We start from the raw sequence: 18,399 nt of genomic DNA on the forward strand, positions 1-18,399 counted from the left end.
ACAGACACAAAAACAGTATGAGGTAATATGATGAACAAGTGTATGCCAACAAATTAGATAACCTAGATGATATGGACAAATTCTTAGAAATCTGCAAATTTGTTATTCTATAAAGACAGATTAAATCTATCCAACTTTGGAGGGATGGAAGTCATTCTAATGAAGCAGGAAGAGTTATAAATATAAGCAGGGAGCCTGTTGAGGGACTCCATCCCAGGACCGCAAGATTATGACCTGAGCCAAAGGCATTTGCTTAACCAAATGAGCCACCCAGGCACATCTGAATTATACACTTTAAATGTATGAATTTCATGGTATGTCAATTATATTTCAATAAGCTAGTATTAAAAAGAATAATTTAGGTCACTTCTAAATAATCAAAGACTATCTGACCGTGACCAACCTGTGCACACCACAGTCATCCAGCAATTCCGTTTCCTAGATTAACTTTTTATTAATTTGAAAGTTATTAGTGCTTGAGAAACCCAGAAACGCAGAGAGTTAAAAATTGTATTAGGAACTTGGCTATCAGACACGTTTTGAAAGATGTGCGTGTCCTGGAGAAAATAGAGTTGGTAGATTTAAGCAAACTGACCTAAAGAAAGGCTAAGAAGCAGTTAAAAAGCAAACGTTTTACATAGTGGTTAACATCAGTTATTATTCTATAAAGACGGATTAAATCTATCCAACTTTGGGGGGGACGGAAGTGAGTCATTCTAATGAAGTAGGAAGAGTTATAAATATAATCTGCATGCATTTAAACATGTATACAATAGTTCCTGATTGCAACTGGGAGAAAGCTTCCATCAATAATTTTATGAGCCGTATCACAAAGCGGTGGAGAAAAGATGGTAACACAAGAATCCGAGGTGAAACTGGTAGCATTCATGCTTGCTACTGTTTAGAGCAAGGCTCCAAACTTTTTCTGTAAATGGCCAGACAGTAAATATTGTAGGCTTTATGGGCCATAGAACTGTAAAAATTAATAAAGGTAAACTTCACTAAAATGGAATCAGGAGGCCAGAAGGAGGAGCTCTCATGCCCTGCCACTAGACTTCAATTACAGGAAGAATCATGGATTGGAAAGAATCATGAGCTACTGGTCCCAACCGAAAAAGATGTACATTGCTTCTCCTATAAGAAATCAACTACCCCAGCAACTCAGCCAACAGAAAACTGTTGTCACCCTGAACTGCTTTTCTTCCATGGACTTTCCTTCAAAATAACCACTGCCAACTTCCTCCTCCTCCATAAAACAACGTTCCTCTCTTTGGTTGTTGGACTAGCCTGTGGTTTTTGTCATAGCTTGTTTGCCCAAATTACAGTTCTTTGCTATTCCCAAGTAAATCCAGTTTGCTGGCAAAATAACTATCATATTTTTAAAGTCAACACAACTCTCTCACACCTATTCAACTTTGCCTTTGTAGTGTGAAAGCAGCCATAGGCAACAGACAATAAGAGCAGCTATGTTCCAACAACAGTTTACTTAAAAAGACAGGTGGCAGGCCAGATTTGATAGTCTAAACCTCCTGGTTTAGAGGACAAAGGCAAGAGTTCTCTGAGTAGCGAGAAAGAAGCTGGCCTGGTACTCACAGGTGTTCCTCAGAGTTAAGCTTGTCTGCTCCACACCAGCAGTTGCTCCACACCTAGGCCAGTTAAGGATCATCAGTGGGGCTCTAGGAGGGCACGGAAGTGAGTCTACCACAGGTGCAGCCACAGCCATAAGGAGCTGAGCTGTGCCACCTGTGTCCCTGGGTGGCCCTGCTATGCCCCCAGCACCGCCCATGTGGAACCCCCATACTGATTGTGCAAGGGGATGGTGGGGTTGCGGTGGCAGGCTATTTCTCTGCTATACCAGCTGTGAGATAGTACGAGTCACTCCAAGATTACAAGCACCTGTGCCAAGACCCAAGCCTGTGCCAGGATCTGTTGACTCCCTACGCTCAGATAGCTCATAACTCACCTGATGCTGGCCTAATGATGACAAGCCTCCTGATGTGAGCCTACCCCACACCCACTACCCCTCACTGTGCTGGTGACACAGAATGCCCATGACCAGTGGCGGCAGGATGCCTTTCACATCAGCTGCTGAAGAGCTAGCTGGGGGGGACAAGGAGCATGCACTCATGCAAAAGGTTGAGAAACTCACCCCTCAGCAAGTCGTAGGACTATATATAGTGGCTAGTTTCCCCCAAACCACCTCAGCTTGGCAAGGCTGGGAGCCCTCAGAGGCAAAACTGCCAACCCCCTCCCTCCTGTGGTGGGTTATAACTATAGCATGAGGCTATAGCCCCTGCCCTTGAGGCACTAGACTTCCATTTGTCCCACATGTGTGCATACCAGCTGGGGCAACCTTCAGTCTAGAGGTGAGGCCCAAAGTATCTTGCACCCCCTTTCAGCATCTCTGAGATTGGGACAAGTGCCTGGTTCCTACCTCCTTTTCACTTTTTGCAGCTATTGGCAGCTACTAGCTCAGGGGCATCATCCTTCTGGTCACTGGGTTCCACTGTCCTAGACAAAGGCTTCAGGACTTGTTTCTGTACCCACCAAAGGAAGGGGGGACTAAGGCTCCATGATGAATATTTAAGTTTAGGGGCTTGCCTCCTGAGACATTGATAAATAAATACTCTCTCAGAAAAAAAAAAAAAAAATCCTGAGAAGCAATAACTATGTTTTCTACTTCTAAGCATTCCCTACGGTGTCAAATGCTTTTCCTGCCACATGAAAGGGACTTAACAAATAATTATGGATACGGTATAAGTGCCAACACAAAAGTATTCATAACTAGGCCACAAAGAGATACAATTTATAATACTGGAACAAAATGAAATTTTTAATTCTTGCATGTCATTTTAGCAAATCTTAAAATATCTGAAGCATGTGAAAGCCTCGAATAATTAGCTTACCTGGACACATCCTTCATCAATCCTGCCCTTCTCAGGATCAATTTTAAAATGTGCAGTCTTTTGAAAGCGGTACATCACAGGAAGTGAGTTGGATCGATTTTGCATGATACACAGAGTCTCTGAATGTTCACCCATGAAACATGGTGCAAAATTAAGGACCTTTCCTGGATCAAAGTGTAATAAGACAGGAAATCCTGAGCCTGTCAGTGCTAATTCCACTTTCTGAAATCGATCACCTGGAAAAGCAATAATAGCTTTTTAACATAAAAAGTGTTGGGAATCCAGAATATATTTGCTTGGTCCAAAAGGTGTCATCTGAAAGACCTGAGGATACATGGGTAGTTCATTCAATCTTTCATTCAACAAAATTATTAAGTGCGTTCTCTATGCCAAAGACTCTTCTAGGCTGTGGGGATACAGCAGTGAATGAAACAGACACTGTTCCTGCTCTGGTGGACTTTATAATCTAGTGAGGTGACACTGGCAATAAAATAAGGAAATATGTAGCATTTCAGAGAGGATAAGTGCTATGGGGAAAAGTAATGTAGGGTGAAGGGGTGCACCATTTGTCACCCAAAAATATGCCTCTTTGGCATAAGGATTATTTTAAGCTGATTATTGTTATGTAACAGCAGACACAAGAAAAGCTCTGAAAACTACAAAGAAGAAACTCTTATCAAAGAATGCAGACACTTAAATCTGCATAACAACTATACCCTCCTTTACTGTGATTTGCCTGAAAACCTCCCATAACTGCCTGACCCACTACAACAACTTTTGTCTTTAGCTGGAGATAGTATTTAAAGTAATGGCTTGGGTCATTTTGGAGAATTACTCAGGTCTTTCCCACCTATAGAGGAGGCATACTTGTCATTAAACTTCTATTTGTTTGTTTTTTTCCCCCCTCTTAATCTGTCTTTTATTAAGGGAGGCCTCAGTCAAGAACCTAGAGAGGTACCGGGAAAATTATTTTCCTTCTCCTACAAGGGTAAGACAGAACACAATGTCTGAGGGCTGCTCCTTTATATGAGAAAGTCCAAAAAGGCATCTCTTAATAGGGAGACATTTAAGCAAAAAAATATAAAGGAACTCAGGAAGAAAATCCAGGAAAAGTACATTCCAGACAGACAGAAGAGCAAATACAAAGACTCTGAGATAGGAATTTCCTTGGCACATTCCAAAACCGTTAAAGAACCAAATATGGCTGGGTAAGAGTAGCAGAAGAAGGGTGAGACATGGTCATATTTAACATACAGTTTTAAGGGGAGAGTTAACAAAATTTGCTGATGGACTGGATATAAAATAGAAAATTGAGGGGGTCCCTGGGTGGTGCAGCGGTTTAGCGCCTGCCTTTGGCCCAGGGCGCGATCCTGGAGACCCGGGATCGAATCCCACGTCGGGCTCCCGGTGCATGGAGCCTGCTTCTCCCTCTGCCTATGTCTCTGCCTCTCTCCTTCTCTCTCTATCATAAATAAATAAAAAATAAATAAAATAAAATAAAATAAAATAAAATAAAATAAAATAAAATAAAATAAAATAAAATAAAATAAAATAGAAAATTGAACACAGGATGAACGAGGATGCTAAGGTCTTGAGCCTGAGCAACTGAAGTGATAGAATTGCCATTTCTTGAGACAGGAAAGACTGTAGAAAAGACAGGTTATGGAGAAACCAAGAGGGTTTTTTGGACATGTTAAGTTTGAGATGCCTAACAGATATCCAAGTGGAAATGTCTGCTAAGTCACTTAATGTATTTAGAAGTTCAGAGTAAAGACAAAGGAAGAAGTCTTGGATGTTTGAGATGAGAAGAGAAGGTGTGTGATACTGATCTATCTGATCTATCGTGAGCAAGCAAATGAAAGGAGGAATGCAGCAGGAATGTTAACCATCTTAAAGGATCCACTTGGGGTTAGTGATTATAGATTAAAAAGTGAACCATCACAGCATGGTTTGGGGGTTTTTCCCAACACAATTAGCTTCCCAGGTGCAGACCCAGGGTAGGCTAAGATTGGAATTTAATCAGATTAGAAATTTGCCACTCAGTCGCTATGGGATATGGGCCAAGAAACTTAACTGTACATGGAAAAGAGTGATTAAAATAATGAACAGAGGAATATAAGCTGGGCAATAACATAAGCATGAAGTTTTGGAGACACAGGAGAGAAGGCAATAACTATAAACCATAGGGTTTAATTAAGTGAATGAACAGCTTTGCACGGAGAGCACTGTAACTAGAATCTAAAAGACGACTGTGAATTTTTCTTCACTGAAGCTCTTACTAGCCATCTCTAGACTCTAAATTACCTTTAAGGCAAACTTACCATCTCCATCACTCACCGTTCCAAACTAGGTTAACTTGCAAGACTCAAACAAATCTTCTATGATAGACAGGCAGAGCTCAAATCACAAACCATGACACAAATCATAGCAAAGCACTCAATTTCTGTCCTCGGAAAACAGTTCAACCCTGCTCAATGGTATTACTCATCCTGACACACAATTCTTCTCAACTCCTGACTTGCCATGGCTCATCTTTCTAGATCCAATCCCTCACCTGTCTCTATCTTTATTTTCTCTTTGATCTGTCTGGCTAAGCTGAATTCCAAGTCTGATTACATTTTTTCTCACTATAGCCCATCTAATACTACCTGAGAATATTAAAAAGGGCAGTGCATCTTGACATGTGGCCTGCAAGGTAAATGTACTTATCAATACCCTATAATAAGATATTGTACCCTATTCCTAGAGCTCTGGTTCTAGGTCTTATCCTTTGACTGTTACCATATGTAGATTCTAAGAGCTGAAGTTCTGGTAGAGATGGGAATGGGTTGTTTGTTCTATATTAATCTCTAAGAGAAAACATAGGCTTAAATGGAAAAAGAAGCCAGGTTGGTTCATGCATTTTCTTTTTTCATTCCTTAACTCTAGATCATCATGTTTATCTAATGTCATTTAAAAATAATGAAGTCGTCTAAATTCTAACTTGAAAAATTATTATGTAAATGATTCTGTGGTTGACTTCTTTCTTAACATGCCACAAAAGACTTTTTAAGGTCTCTCGCATGTCTGCATTTTTGTTCTATTCAATAAGTATACATTTTTATTAAATTGCCTCTAAAATATGATATCCACACTTCTGAATAATTTAAACTGCTATATATTTGATGCGTATACTCATTTCATACTTACTTTTGATGGTTTTACTGTTATCGTCCCTCAAAAATCCATCTTTACTTCCCACAGAGTCAAATCTCAAAAAGACAGCATAGTCCTGCCTGTGCGAAGGATCATTATTCTTTTTACCATCAATCATTAGCCTATAAAAAATTACAATCAATTATTTTTAAAGCAAAGATGATACACTCTACTACATCTCAATAAGGATCAACTCAATCCTTAAATCTATGCAAACAGATGAAAGTTCAGGAATAAAAATAAAATTGTGATCCATTCTCTAAAATTACTGCCCAGATGTAGAGACTTGCCAAAAGAAGGCCACAAAACGTAAAGATTCCAAAAACGAGCTCATGACAACATCTGCAAGCCAAAAGTAATTTAAATATACTAAATTGTTAAGGTCCAGCTTCAATGTCACTTTCTATGCAAAGGTTTTTCTTTCCAGGCCGAGTTCATGGCTAGCTAAGGGCTCTGTTCAATTCCTACAATAGTCTTTGTTACCTCTGGATGAAACTGCAAACCTCCATTCCATATCTGTCTCCTCCTGTGGACTAAGCACATATTGCTAGCCACATACTCCATATTCTTAGCAGAACAAGCAATTTGGAGAACAAGATTTGATAACAGTCAAATCTTACCAGAGGAGAAAAGGAGAGGAAAGAGGGGAAGAAAGACCAAAGCCAGAGATGAGTTACCTCTCATCACACACACACACACACACACACACACACACACACAGATAGATGTGAAATACTACATAGGAATGCAAGTCGCATGTTAAAAACATATTTAACTAAGACTTCCAGTCATAATCAGACCTATGAGTTTATGCTAGACTCTCAAATAAAGGTAACATGCTGCCATGAAAAAGAATATTTAGAATTCAAAGATTCTGTGTTAAACAGAATCTTATACATTGGCCAAGGAAATTTCCTGCAGGAAAATATGATTCATGAGGCAATTACAAAATGTACAAATAGAACAATTACTTGATTTATTACCCTCCTTAAATTAAAATACAATTCGGTCTCCAACAATTGGTATCATCATCAAGTGACACCCAGTTGCCCCAGAGAGAAGTACCTTGAACACTGCCTCCTCGCAAAGGTAAACATCCAATTGGATCAATTGTTGCCGCCCCCACATGGCCACCTCTCCAGTAGAGCTGAAATTGCTACTATATATTTAAAACAGCATTTCCAAATATATTTTCAAACTAAATAACCAAACCAAGTACACAGAATTAGGAAAAATATACATTGGCAAAGGTCCTAAAAGTCTGTGTCAATTTCAGCAAGCAGAGGTGGTTGATCCCAGCAGCTGCTATAGGCTTCATATTCATGCTACTTAGCAAGTATTTTGCTGTGGCAAGAGCACTGCATCCTCTCTGGAGGCACCTAAACATACTGCATGCCACTGGCCATCACCTATTTCTGCAGGGACAACGGGGTCTTGCTGCACAGAGTCATCTGAGACCACAATCCAAAACAACACAGAACTTCCACTTCTACCAGGTCTAAAGAGATCTGTAATCTGACATGAAATATTTAGAACAAAATTTTTCAGTATTCGAAATAATGTTAACCATGTTGGAAACTTTAAGAGCCATAATAAGAAAAAGCTGATTGGTACCTTCTGACAAGTTTTACTATTAAAGTCAATTTGATGAATGTATGATTGATATGCTTTCAATGAATAAAAAACACAATAATTGAATTTTTGCTTACTTTGGGCTGAAACAAAATGTAATTGTAGTCTTTTGATAAGGCAGTAACCTCCCTTCATTAGGAACACATGAGATAAAAGTGGTAATATCTATGTTCTTTGATTTTCTTAAGTAGGTGAGATTATTTAAAGCAACATCTGTTTTTTGGTGTATATTTGTGCCCTGTAATATAAAATCAGAAATAAAAAGAATATTATGGCAGAATGCAAATAAAATATTTTAAGAGGAGATCATAACATGATTGTTGAAATTTTAGTCTAGAAGATAGAGAATATGAATGTCTTTAAAGTAACATACATAAATTTGACCAAGGGACATCATAAAACTAAAGGAACTGTTGAAAAATTGATGAGAACAGAAATCCCCACAACTAGCTACTAATCCATAAGAAGCACTTGTCTGGTTTATTTCAGATACAGATCCCTATCAGTGTTAATTTAATTTACAGAATTTTTTGAGGTTGAAGACAAATGAAAGGGAATCAAATCCGTCCGCATGTTAAAACATACTTAGAAAAAAATTAAATTAAATTAAATTAAATAAATAAAATAAACATACTTAGAATAATTTAACAGCTTTTTTTGGTTATATGCAAGTTCAAAACAATCTGTTTCAAAACATAATACCTGATCTTCCCCTGTTGCATTATTTACTTACCAGTTCTTCTCCAACTGAGTCACTTTGCATTATGGCCACCCAATTTATAGGTTCTGGGCTGTTATTGTATAGAAGAGCACGTTCAATTTTTGAAGTTCCGAAGAAAACAGAACCAAAGTGTATGCATTCCAACTTTTTGTCATTACTCATGTTTAACAATTCAATAATCTGCTCAACCACATGAGCTTTGACACTCAAGAGTATATCTGGACGACCTTGCAAACTCACCCTACAAGATAATAAATTATATATATTTTTAAATTAGAATTCTATATACTTAAGTTTTCTCCTAAATATTTGGATAAGCAGAAATTTTATAAAATCTCATTATAATTAAAATTCAAAGGCCTGAGAGCAATTCCTTTTTCATACATGCCAGAGAATGCCATGACCTTCTGACTGTCTGAATCTGCACAGTGGAATGGCATATGTACAACCTAATTCATTGTCCCCAAGAAACAACAAAGTTGGAAAACAATCACATGAATTGACTTCAAAAAGGACTTATTGCTAGGTCCATCTCACCAACTATTTTGTAAACATTAGAACTGGATAGGATGATTTAGATGGTCGCCTGTAGTTCTAGAATTCTGAGATTCTTTTCTAACTCATCCCACTCCCCCAAGTCCAATAGCCAATCTCATCTCAATCCTAATAACCCTATTCCCTATGAAGTAAAATCTCAGCAAAATTCCACTTGTTTGTTGAAATGAAGATCTCCCCATAAAGCTTCACTTCCTAGACTAATTTCAAATCCCTTTTGCAACTGCCCATATATGCACATGCCTCCCTCTGTGGCATAAATGCAATCCTTTTGACTCTCACCCCATCAAATACCACAAATAACTCACCACTCCACAAAAATCACGTAAGTCCTTATCTTACACTACATCTGTGTCACAGTGGGCAAGTCTGGCACCATCTAAGCATATCTCTCCTCCTTTAGCTTTCTTGATGCCATACTTTGATGGTTTCCTTCTAACTTATTCAGACGTTACCTTCTCGTTCTTCTAAGGCTTGGATATTTTATAAACTGCATGAATAATAATGTCTCTCTCCTACTCTTTTATACTCAGCCCTCCTTGTCAAAGTTATTTTCAACACTTCATGCTTCAATACAACTTATCCACTGACACTCCTCAAGCCAATACACCTCGACCAAATTCTTTTTCTGTGCCTCAAGATAAGTAAATCTAATAGGCTCCACAGGATTCTGCAAAGCAAATCAATTCCAGCAGTTTAAAACTGAACTCAAGATCCTCTCCCACAGACCTGTCCTTCTTCTTACCTTCCCTCTCTATAACCAGTCCCTACATCTAGTTAAATCTGCCTCCATAACATTTCTTCAATCAGCACACTTCTCTCTATACTTTCCAATCTGTACCTTAGCTGAAACCTTCATCATTTCTTTTCTATTTTACTATTATAGTTAGTAGTCAGGCTATCTCTCCACATATGTACTCCCTGATTTGTTGTGCCCACTGTTATCAGCACGACCTTTCTAAATTGCAAACTAATCAAGACACTCCCATCTTAAAACCTTCCCGAGATTCCACAGACTTCACAATAAAACCTAAGCTTCTATCAGGGCTCACAACTGTTTATCAAACATTTTTCTGGCTCTGACCTTCAGTAAGAAATGTATTTACATTGCAAACACACACACATGCACACACATGCATAGAGAAATACACAGGCACACATGCATGCACACATACACATTCATGAAACAAGTTTTGCAAAAATATTTGCCCTTACTATGTGAGATACATTCTGATATTATCTATTTCACTATTTTGATGCTGGTGGTGATCTATTATAGTGAATGCACATTCCACTAATGGACTGAGACATACAACATTAAAAAAACACTGTCCTATGAAGTCCTTTACTGGCCCCTGCGCCATTCTGGGTTTCTGGTCTCATCTCCTGTCACTCCACACCTCCATCTCTTTGCCTCTACATTGCCTCAGCTCTCTCGGTGTGTTAACATTGTCTATTTACCTCCAAGATTTCAAGTCTTCTATGTGCTCTGCCTGAAATTGTTCTTCTAATTTACCCTCACCAACACCCACCTCTCCTGTGCACATGTGCACACACACACACATACACACACACACATGCACTCAGCTCAAATCACACCACTGCTCTTTGTCTGGCTACTTCCTACTAACCAATAAATATTTGAGTACACTATCACCTCCTTACTGGAGCCCTTTCCTGATCCACTCCCTCACCCCCACAAAATCCAAACTAGGAACTCCTGTTATATGTACCTATAGGCCATCCTCTAGTTCTTCCCATTTTTGAGTCTCTGGTGCTTGGCAAATAGTAGAAACTCGGTGAATGAATTCTGAATGAAAGAATAAAGAAGCTAATATACATTCAAGACAATAAGCATATCTGAAAAGTAAAACTGGAACATATTAAGTACTACATTAGAATTAAGAACCATAGTATATACTTACATTGCCACTTCATTTACAATTCTGGGCTCATCAGCACAGAAATCCACTTTAACAATCATGGATGACTTGGGCTCCACAATACCATTACTCGGAAAAATGACAATGGGTAATTGGCCCTGGTATTCTGTTTTAAATGTACCTAAGGAGAACAAGAACAGATGGTTTACATCTGGATCCTTACAGTGTTATATTCACACTCTTAATAGGAGACAGAGTATATAGTCAATTGTGGACCAAGAATCACAGCTTTGATTATAAGTTTAGCCTCTGGGGTTACCCAACAAATGTGAGCTGATTGTTAGGACTCAAGCTTCATTGATCATTAAAATATACTATCTGCTTACAATGTTCAGACACGTATGCTAAGAGCTTTGTATATGTTAATCTATGTAATCCTCAGAGTGATTCTCTGATATAGGTTCAATCATTACCTCCATTTCATAAATAAGGAAAAGAAGCTTACAATGGTAGAGTGATTTGTGGTAGATTACACAGTTGACTTCAATTCTTCACCCTTCTCTGCATCTTACCATTATGCTACTGTGGGCAAAGTATCTTTTCCTACTCCATGACTTCGGGCCTGAACATGTGATTTGCTTTGACCAATAGCATATGGGTAGAACTGAAAACATGCCAGCTCCAATCCCAGATGTTCTCTGACACTACTATCATGTAAGGTGCTTGAATAACTGATGCCCCTTTGGCCTGTGGTTCAGAATGAGCACATGTAGAACACAGCCTCCACCTGAGTCACAAGACCTGCAGTGAGTAACAGAAAATCCTCAGCTGCCTAAATTTGAAGCAGAGATACCCAGCTGACCCCAGTTTAGATCAGTCAAGTTCCAGCCAATCTGCATACAAATGAACAATCAAAATACAATTGCCTTTCTAAGACACAAAATTGTGGGGTGGTTTGTTACATAGCAATAGCTGACTGCCACAGTTAGAAATTAATAGAGCTAGGACTTTCACTTGGATGTTTCTGACCAAAGAGCTCACACTTATGGACATTGCCACTTTTTAAAAGATTTATTTATTTATTTATTTATTTATTTATTTATTTAAGTAATCTCTACATCCAATGTAGGGCTAGAACTCAACCTCAAGATCAAGAGTCACCTGCTCTACCAACTGAGCCAGTCAGGAGCCCTGTCACTTACTGATAAATGAATTAATGCAGTTCACATAGGGAAAGGGCAAAAGGAATGGGTTTCTAGAATCAAATAGCATGGGGCACATGGGTGCCACAGTCAGTTAAGTGTTTGACTCTTGATTTCAGCTCAGATCTTGAGATTGAACCCCGCACTAGACTCCTCAGTCAGCATAAAGTCTGCCTAAAGACTATCTTCCCCTCTCCCTCTACCCCTTCCTCCATATTTGCTCTCTCTCTCTCTCTCTAGATCTCTAAATTAGTCTTTTTTTAAAAAATAGAATCAAAGAGCATATGAGAAGGAGCCTTAGAAAATGTCTTATTCTGAAAGCAGATATGGTTCACAATTTATGGTCATGTTTAGTCACTGCATGAAATCCTTGAGCTCACACATTATGTCTTCCTCATCTCTGTGGTCCTAGCACCCTACACAGTGCCTAGCACCATGTGGTGCTCAAGATGTGTCCAACAAATGGAAGTAGCCAGCCACAAATTTCCTTAATATCATTATGCGAAATAAATACAAATGAGCATCCTGCCAACATAAACTTTGCAAATTCTAGCTCACCAATTCTAAATCACATTTGATGAAATTTTCCAAAATTACGAATTTCATTCTGGAAAATAAAATATTAGCATAATAAAAGTGTTGAAAGTATAAAAAGGCAAAAAACTTTTTAAAGTACAGAGATGATCTGATGGAAAAGTCAAACAGTAACGAAATTCGTTCTTCTGATCATTTTAGGGAAGTACTAAGAACATATTTAAGAGTTTTTTCCTAAAAAAAAAAAAAAGTTTTTTTCCTGTTATAAAACAAAAATTCAAATAAATGTTACTGACTCAGTTCTTCAGAAAAGGAAAATTATGTGAGTCACAGTTAAGGCTGAGTCAGTGAGATAGTTCCTATATTGTAATCATTTTGATATAATTTGACAAAAGAATTTAAGGGAATATTTCAAAAATTTATTTAGGAACAACCCTCAAACCAAAAGAACATAGTTCAATCTTCCAAATATATTAAAACAGTGGCTAAACAAATATTACTGTGTCTTATACAACTTTATTGCCACTAGTAATAGTGAAATATTTGACTTTTATTTTTAAATCACTAACAACAGAAGCAAGGACATCATACTAAGGGAAGAGTGTCATTGAAGGAAGGATGTTACAGAAGGAATTTTTGTCATCAAATTTTCATTTCTTTTTAGATATGACACTGGCTGATGTTTGGAGAATGAACTAGGAGATAAGGGACTTCAGAGAAATAATTTCAGTTAGTATACTTACTAAGCAAAAGAAGATGTTGGCCCGTTGTAGAAAAGTGGCAACAGGACAGAGGAAAGAGGATTACTGACATAATTAGGAAATTGAATAGACAGGATTTAATAACTGACTAAGGGGGTAGGAGGTGTAAAAAAGGAAGAGGTCAAGGATTTTGCCCAGTTTCTGACTTGCCCAAATACATGGTAGTGATGTTTAATGAAAAAGAGAAAAGGAAAAGTTTTGGGGAAAAGGTGAGGAGCTTAGTTTTAGACATGTGAAGTTTGAGAAACCTGAAGGAAATGAAGAGGATTGTATAGACCTCAGTGAAGGAACAGGAATGGCAGTGATTACCTAGGGGGAATGTGCTGACTCAGGAAACGTGCATGTGTGTGTTTGTGTCCATGCACATCCATGCAGATTCTAAGAAATGCTCACATTTAAGCAACCCCTCAAAAAGGGATAACAATCCACAAAAGAGAATTGAAGAGGAGGAAGGTGGTAGAAATGAATAATTCTCACATCAATACTAAATATTTACTGAACACTTAATATGTATCAGAGAGTGTGCTAAGCATCTTATTAATCATCATTACAATTAGAAGAGGCAGGCACTATGTTTATCTCTACAATAGATGTTCGAGAAGTGTAAATTCCTTGCCTGGGGCTTCCCAGCCAGTAAATATAAGGATTTGAGTCCTGGAAGACCTCACTCTGGAACCTGAGCCACTATTTTATATAAGCCATTGAGGAGTCAAAGAAGTCGAACTTTTGGCTTTTTTTTTTTTTTTTTTCAAGACAACACCAGTGACCACCTGTGTCAAATGTTGCTCATTAAGTCATGTAAAATAAATGCTTAGTCTTGTTCACTAATGAGACTTAGGAGAGCACATGGTATGTGAGTCTACACATAGTTGTGGATGGGATGATAGGTCCTCTACACAAACCTCTATGTTTTTTGTGTCTGAGTTGCTCTACTTTCCCTAGAGAAGCAGCTCAGGCATTGGGTGATGAAGTATATACATTGTTACCTTGTCTTTATTCTTCCAAAATTCTTTTAGAAACTATGAAGTATTCATGTAAAAGTATTTGTAATATTTTATTTTGTCCTTCCCTTCCCCTATGTTCATCTGTTTTGTTTCTTAAATTCCATGCAGACCATAATGGACGCCGAACTTTAGGAAACAAACTGAGGTTCGCTCGAGGGGAGGTGGGGGGAAGGGGTAATTGGGTGATGGGCATTAAGGAGGGCACTTGATGTAATGAGCACTGAGTGTTCTTTGCAACTGATGAATCACTAAACTCTACCTCTGAAACTAAAAACAAAAATAAAACAGAACAAAACAACAAATAAAAGCATTTGTAATACCAAGCCAAGGCAAACAGTCTGTAGTTTTATAAGCTGCTACTGAAAAATCAAGAGTCACAAACCCAAGGTTATTTTTTTTTCAAGTTTCCTTGGGTCTAAGCATTCTGAGGATATACCAGTCTTCATATGTCTCCAGACAACTGCTTTGGAGACTCTTCAGAATGTCCATATGGGATTAAACAGGTTACTTCTAAGTTCAATCAGCTTTCATTGAAAGCTTAATGCTTTTATTGTTATGTACTAAAATGACAAATCATTTTTTTTATTTTGTAATATCCTGGTCAAATTATTTTTAGAATTTTTTTTATTCAACTAATGATTCTTTACTGAAACTCTGAGAGATCACTGAACCAAATCAATTACACAAAGGTTTATTGAATGTCTACTGTTGCCCAGGATTGTATTATGCAAGAAATGTGTATTGAGATTCCATGACATCAGTTTCTAAGAAAACAAAAAATACACATTGAGAATAAGTAATGAGTGTTTCTCTGAGTAGTTAAGGAGGATCCCAAGCACCAGTCCCAGGACTTGGTCCAATTTAGCAAACTTCCTGGTTTATAGATGATGATAGGCTTTTCTAGACTGTGAAGTAGTGAGATGATGCTGATGATCAGGGAAAGGGGGAGAGTAGGCATTAAGAGCAAGAGAAAGGACATATTATCTTGGACAAAATAACCCAAGAAAACCTAAAGGTTGATGAGTTCTAAGGTAGCTGTTCAAACACAGAAATGGTGTGTGAAGATCTCACGAGAGACTTTAAAGACTGTTCTACATTATAACGCTGTAGTAGAAAAAGTCGTCTCAGATATTCAAGGTTACCGAGGGAAAAAGGGAAATGATTGCAGTTCCAGGCATGCTAAAATAATAATGCTTTTTCCGTGATGTTCTTTAAAAGATAAAAACTGAGAAACAATAAAATCATAAAACAGAACATGGAGTTCACCAGCTCAGAAGGTACTAAGAGTAGAGACTTATCTTAAAGACAAAACCATGTCTTCAAAATGAAAAGACAAGCACTACTTTGCACAGTAAGGAGTAAATTCAGGAAACATAGAGGGTGAGAAAGCAAAATGTATTCAACAATATTTGGCTAAATCCATGGATAATTACTCCATAATGGGCTATTAAAATAAAAAATCATGAAGCTGTTACATAGATCAACTAACAACCCTTCTGTCACCACCAGAGAGAAAAACAAAGCTATACATACCATGAATCTGCTGAGTGTGGCTTTTTAATGTCCTCTTAAGCATGCATATAAATTTATAAACATTTGATCTTTGACTCTAAAACTATAAAATATTTGTCACATAAAATCTTTTTAAAAATTTTTATTAAAATCATCTTTGGGTGCTAAATCTATTTTCTGCATAAGTGTTTTTCCTCATGAAAATACATTATTATTCTCATGAATATTTATATACTGTGCTTGTAGATAATAAGGACTTTATGACACCTTACAGACACTTGCTACTGTGAATATAAAACATAATATCAATTTTGCTTATGGTGGAAAAAAATAATATTGTTCAATTCAAAGAAGGAGAAACAAAGTCAACACTAAGAAAATATATTCCATTGATAATAATTTGGTTTACTTTGTAAGGTAATAATTAACATTTCTTGGTACTCAATTACAATTTACAAACTGTAGTATTTACTACAAATCCTGTGAACACACAAAATATTAATATAACACTAAAAGCCAGTGTGGTTACTTTTCCTAAAATGTATGGGTCTAGATCTGAGGCTTAATTTTATTTACTTTATTTTATTAAGTACAATAATACTGAATATTCATTTAAAATTAAAATCACATATACTTGTTACTTACAGAGAGCTTTTATATGTAATAAAGCTGTACAGTTTGGTGACATTTTACAATAAGGAGAGGATATGATCAAAACTTTGAAGGGTTTAGAATGCACAACAGTTAAGAGAGTTTTTTGGAAAATAAATAATAAAAATAAAATTCTCTCAATTACATACCACTGCTCTAAAAACAGAGAGTCTAAAGGACCATACAGTCCATAATTACTAAACATGAGACATCCCATCCTTAACACTGGAGTCAGACCACAAACGAGTCTAATATTCTACAATTCCACAGGCATCAGAAATTTAATCATTTAAAAAACAAAGCATGGAAAGTTGAAATGAGCAACATTCAGGGAAGAACAATTATCAGTTTTATTTGTTTAACCTCAGGAAGAAATCAATACAGTGACAAACTGTCTTTGTCTTAATAATTCCCACTGCTCAATCAAACAGCCCCAAAGAATATCCCCACTTAGTGTAACAGGCTTAGAATTAAGACCAGTTTTATGTATCTGAGAAACAGTCTCAGAAAAAAATGCCCTCCCTATGTGGATCTAGTCCTCATGTCAGCTCAGCAGAAATGGAAGCCTTGCCAGCCCAGATGCTGACCATCCAATTAGGTCAATGAAGGTATAAGCAATTTTATTATATACTGTATATCATCAATGAAGAGTATGCATGAACACACACACATACAGACATACACACCTTTATGGAAACTCTTAGGTCACAGTAAAAATCTCTAGAAACAATCCAGTCTGGAAAAAAGCATTTACTCTTTCAACAAAAAGTTAGCAAGATCTTTCTAGAGACCATCATGTAAATTCAAAGTTGAATATGATAGAGAAAAAGAACAAATATTTATTGAGTGCTGATGAGTCAAGTACCATATTACAACCATAAGTTCATACATAATTAAAAAGAGTTAATTTTATTAACCACAGTATATAAATGAGAAATATCAAGTTCAACATCCTAAAAGATAACTTGCCCCAGATCACACAGCTAGTAAGGCACTGTGCCCTGATTCTATCTCTGATGGCTCACTCTGAGAACTATGTCATTCCATAACACATATCCTGCCTTCTGTCTGCAGGGAAATCACCAGTCACCTGGGAGTCAGGCTATTAATCAGAATCATAAGGAGACAGATTCATCTTTCCTGCATTATTATCTATCAGTCTTTTACAGCCATTCTATTTAAGGGCCTTCAGTTTTGAGCTATTTCAAATGACAGACAACTTTTGGTGGGGAGTGAGGAATGAATCAGAGAGCCCATTAATTATACAAAGTATACATTTTAAATAATACCAACTTTCTTCCAAAAGTGGAAGTTAATTTATATAACAGAAAGATATACCTGGAACTCTGCCATGGTTAACGATATTAATCTCTTTACAATATACTTTACTATCAGCAACCAATGTGCCAAAATTAACTTCTGACTCGATTTCCAATTGACAGGATGGAATCAACCTAGAGGAAGAGAAAAGTGGACACTATAATTAACAATTATACCCTCATACTTAAATCCACAGGGGGACATACATAGACACCTTTATTAATTCCTTGTAAGACACTTATGTTTCCTTACACGTCTGTTGATGGCATATTTATCAGTAAAGAGAACTGTAAATAGACATGAAAACAAGATAATGAGATGCATTTTAACAAAGAAATCAGACTTTATGCATCTAAGAACATGGTTACCCTCTTAAGTACTCACCTTGATAGGCTACCCACATATCTCAGTAGTTTTGTTGCTCCAAGCATTCTTGGAATCTCCACCTAAACCTATAATACACTCTTTAGGCCCTCCTCAAAAAGGATGGAATTGATCTTAACAAAGCAGTTTGGATGATGCC

The 18,399-nt window shown here is 37.2% G+C and overlaps 1 protein-coding gene across 5 annotated transcripts in view; it reads right to left on the reverse strand.

The window, feature by feature from the left end:
• The window catches only part of CFAP47 (cilia and flagella associated protein 47), a 502,530-nt gene that overhangs the window by 473,160 nt on the left and 10,971 nt on the right, over nucleotides 1-18,399 (reverse strand). For all 5 annotated transcript variants that reach the window (XR_012026084.1, XR_012026085.1, XM_072815366.1 and 2 more), the window contains exons 3-8: nucleotides 17,895-18,010; nucleotides 10,935-11,073; nucleotides 8,467-8,695; nucleotides 7,811-7,971; nucleotides 6,096-6,223; nucleotides 2,907-3,142 (exon numbers count right to left, since the gene is read on the reverse strand). Coding sequence is in view for 3 of the 5 variants with exons in the window: in XM_072815366.1 (XP_072671467.1) it covers nucleotides 2,907-3,142; nucleotides 6,096-6,223; nucleotides 7,811-7,971; nucleotides 8,467-8,695; nucleotides 10,935-11,073; nucleotides 17,895-18,010 (1,009 nt within the window). In the remaining 2 variants the exon portion in view is untranslated. The remainder of the gene's footprint in view (nucleotides 1-2,906; nucleotides 3,143-6,095; nucleotides 6,224-7,810; nucleotides 7,972-8,466; nucleotides 8,696-10,934; nucleotides 11,074-17,894; nucleotides 18,011-18,399) is intronic.

The sequence above is a fragment of the Canis lupus genome, chromosome X (assembly GCF_048164855.1).
Source record: "Canis lupus baileyi chromosome X, mCanLup2.hap1, whole genome shotgun sequence".
Taxonomy (NCBI): domain Eukaryota; kingdom Metazoa; phylum Chordata; class Mammalia; order Carnivora; family Canidae; genus Canis; species Canis lupus.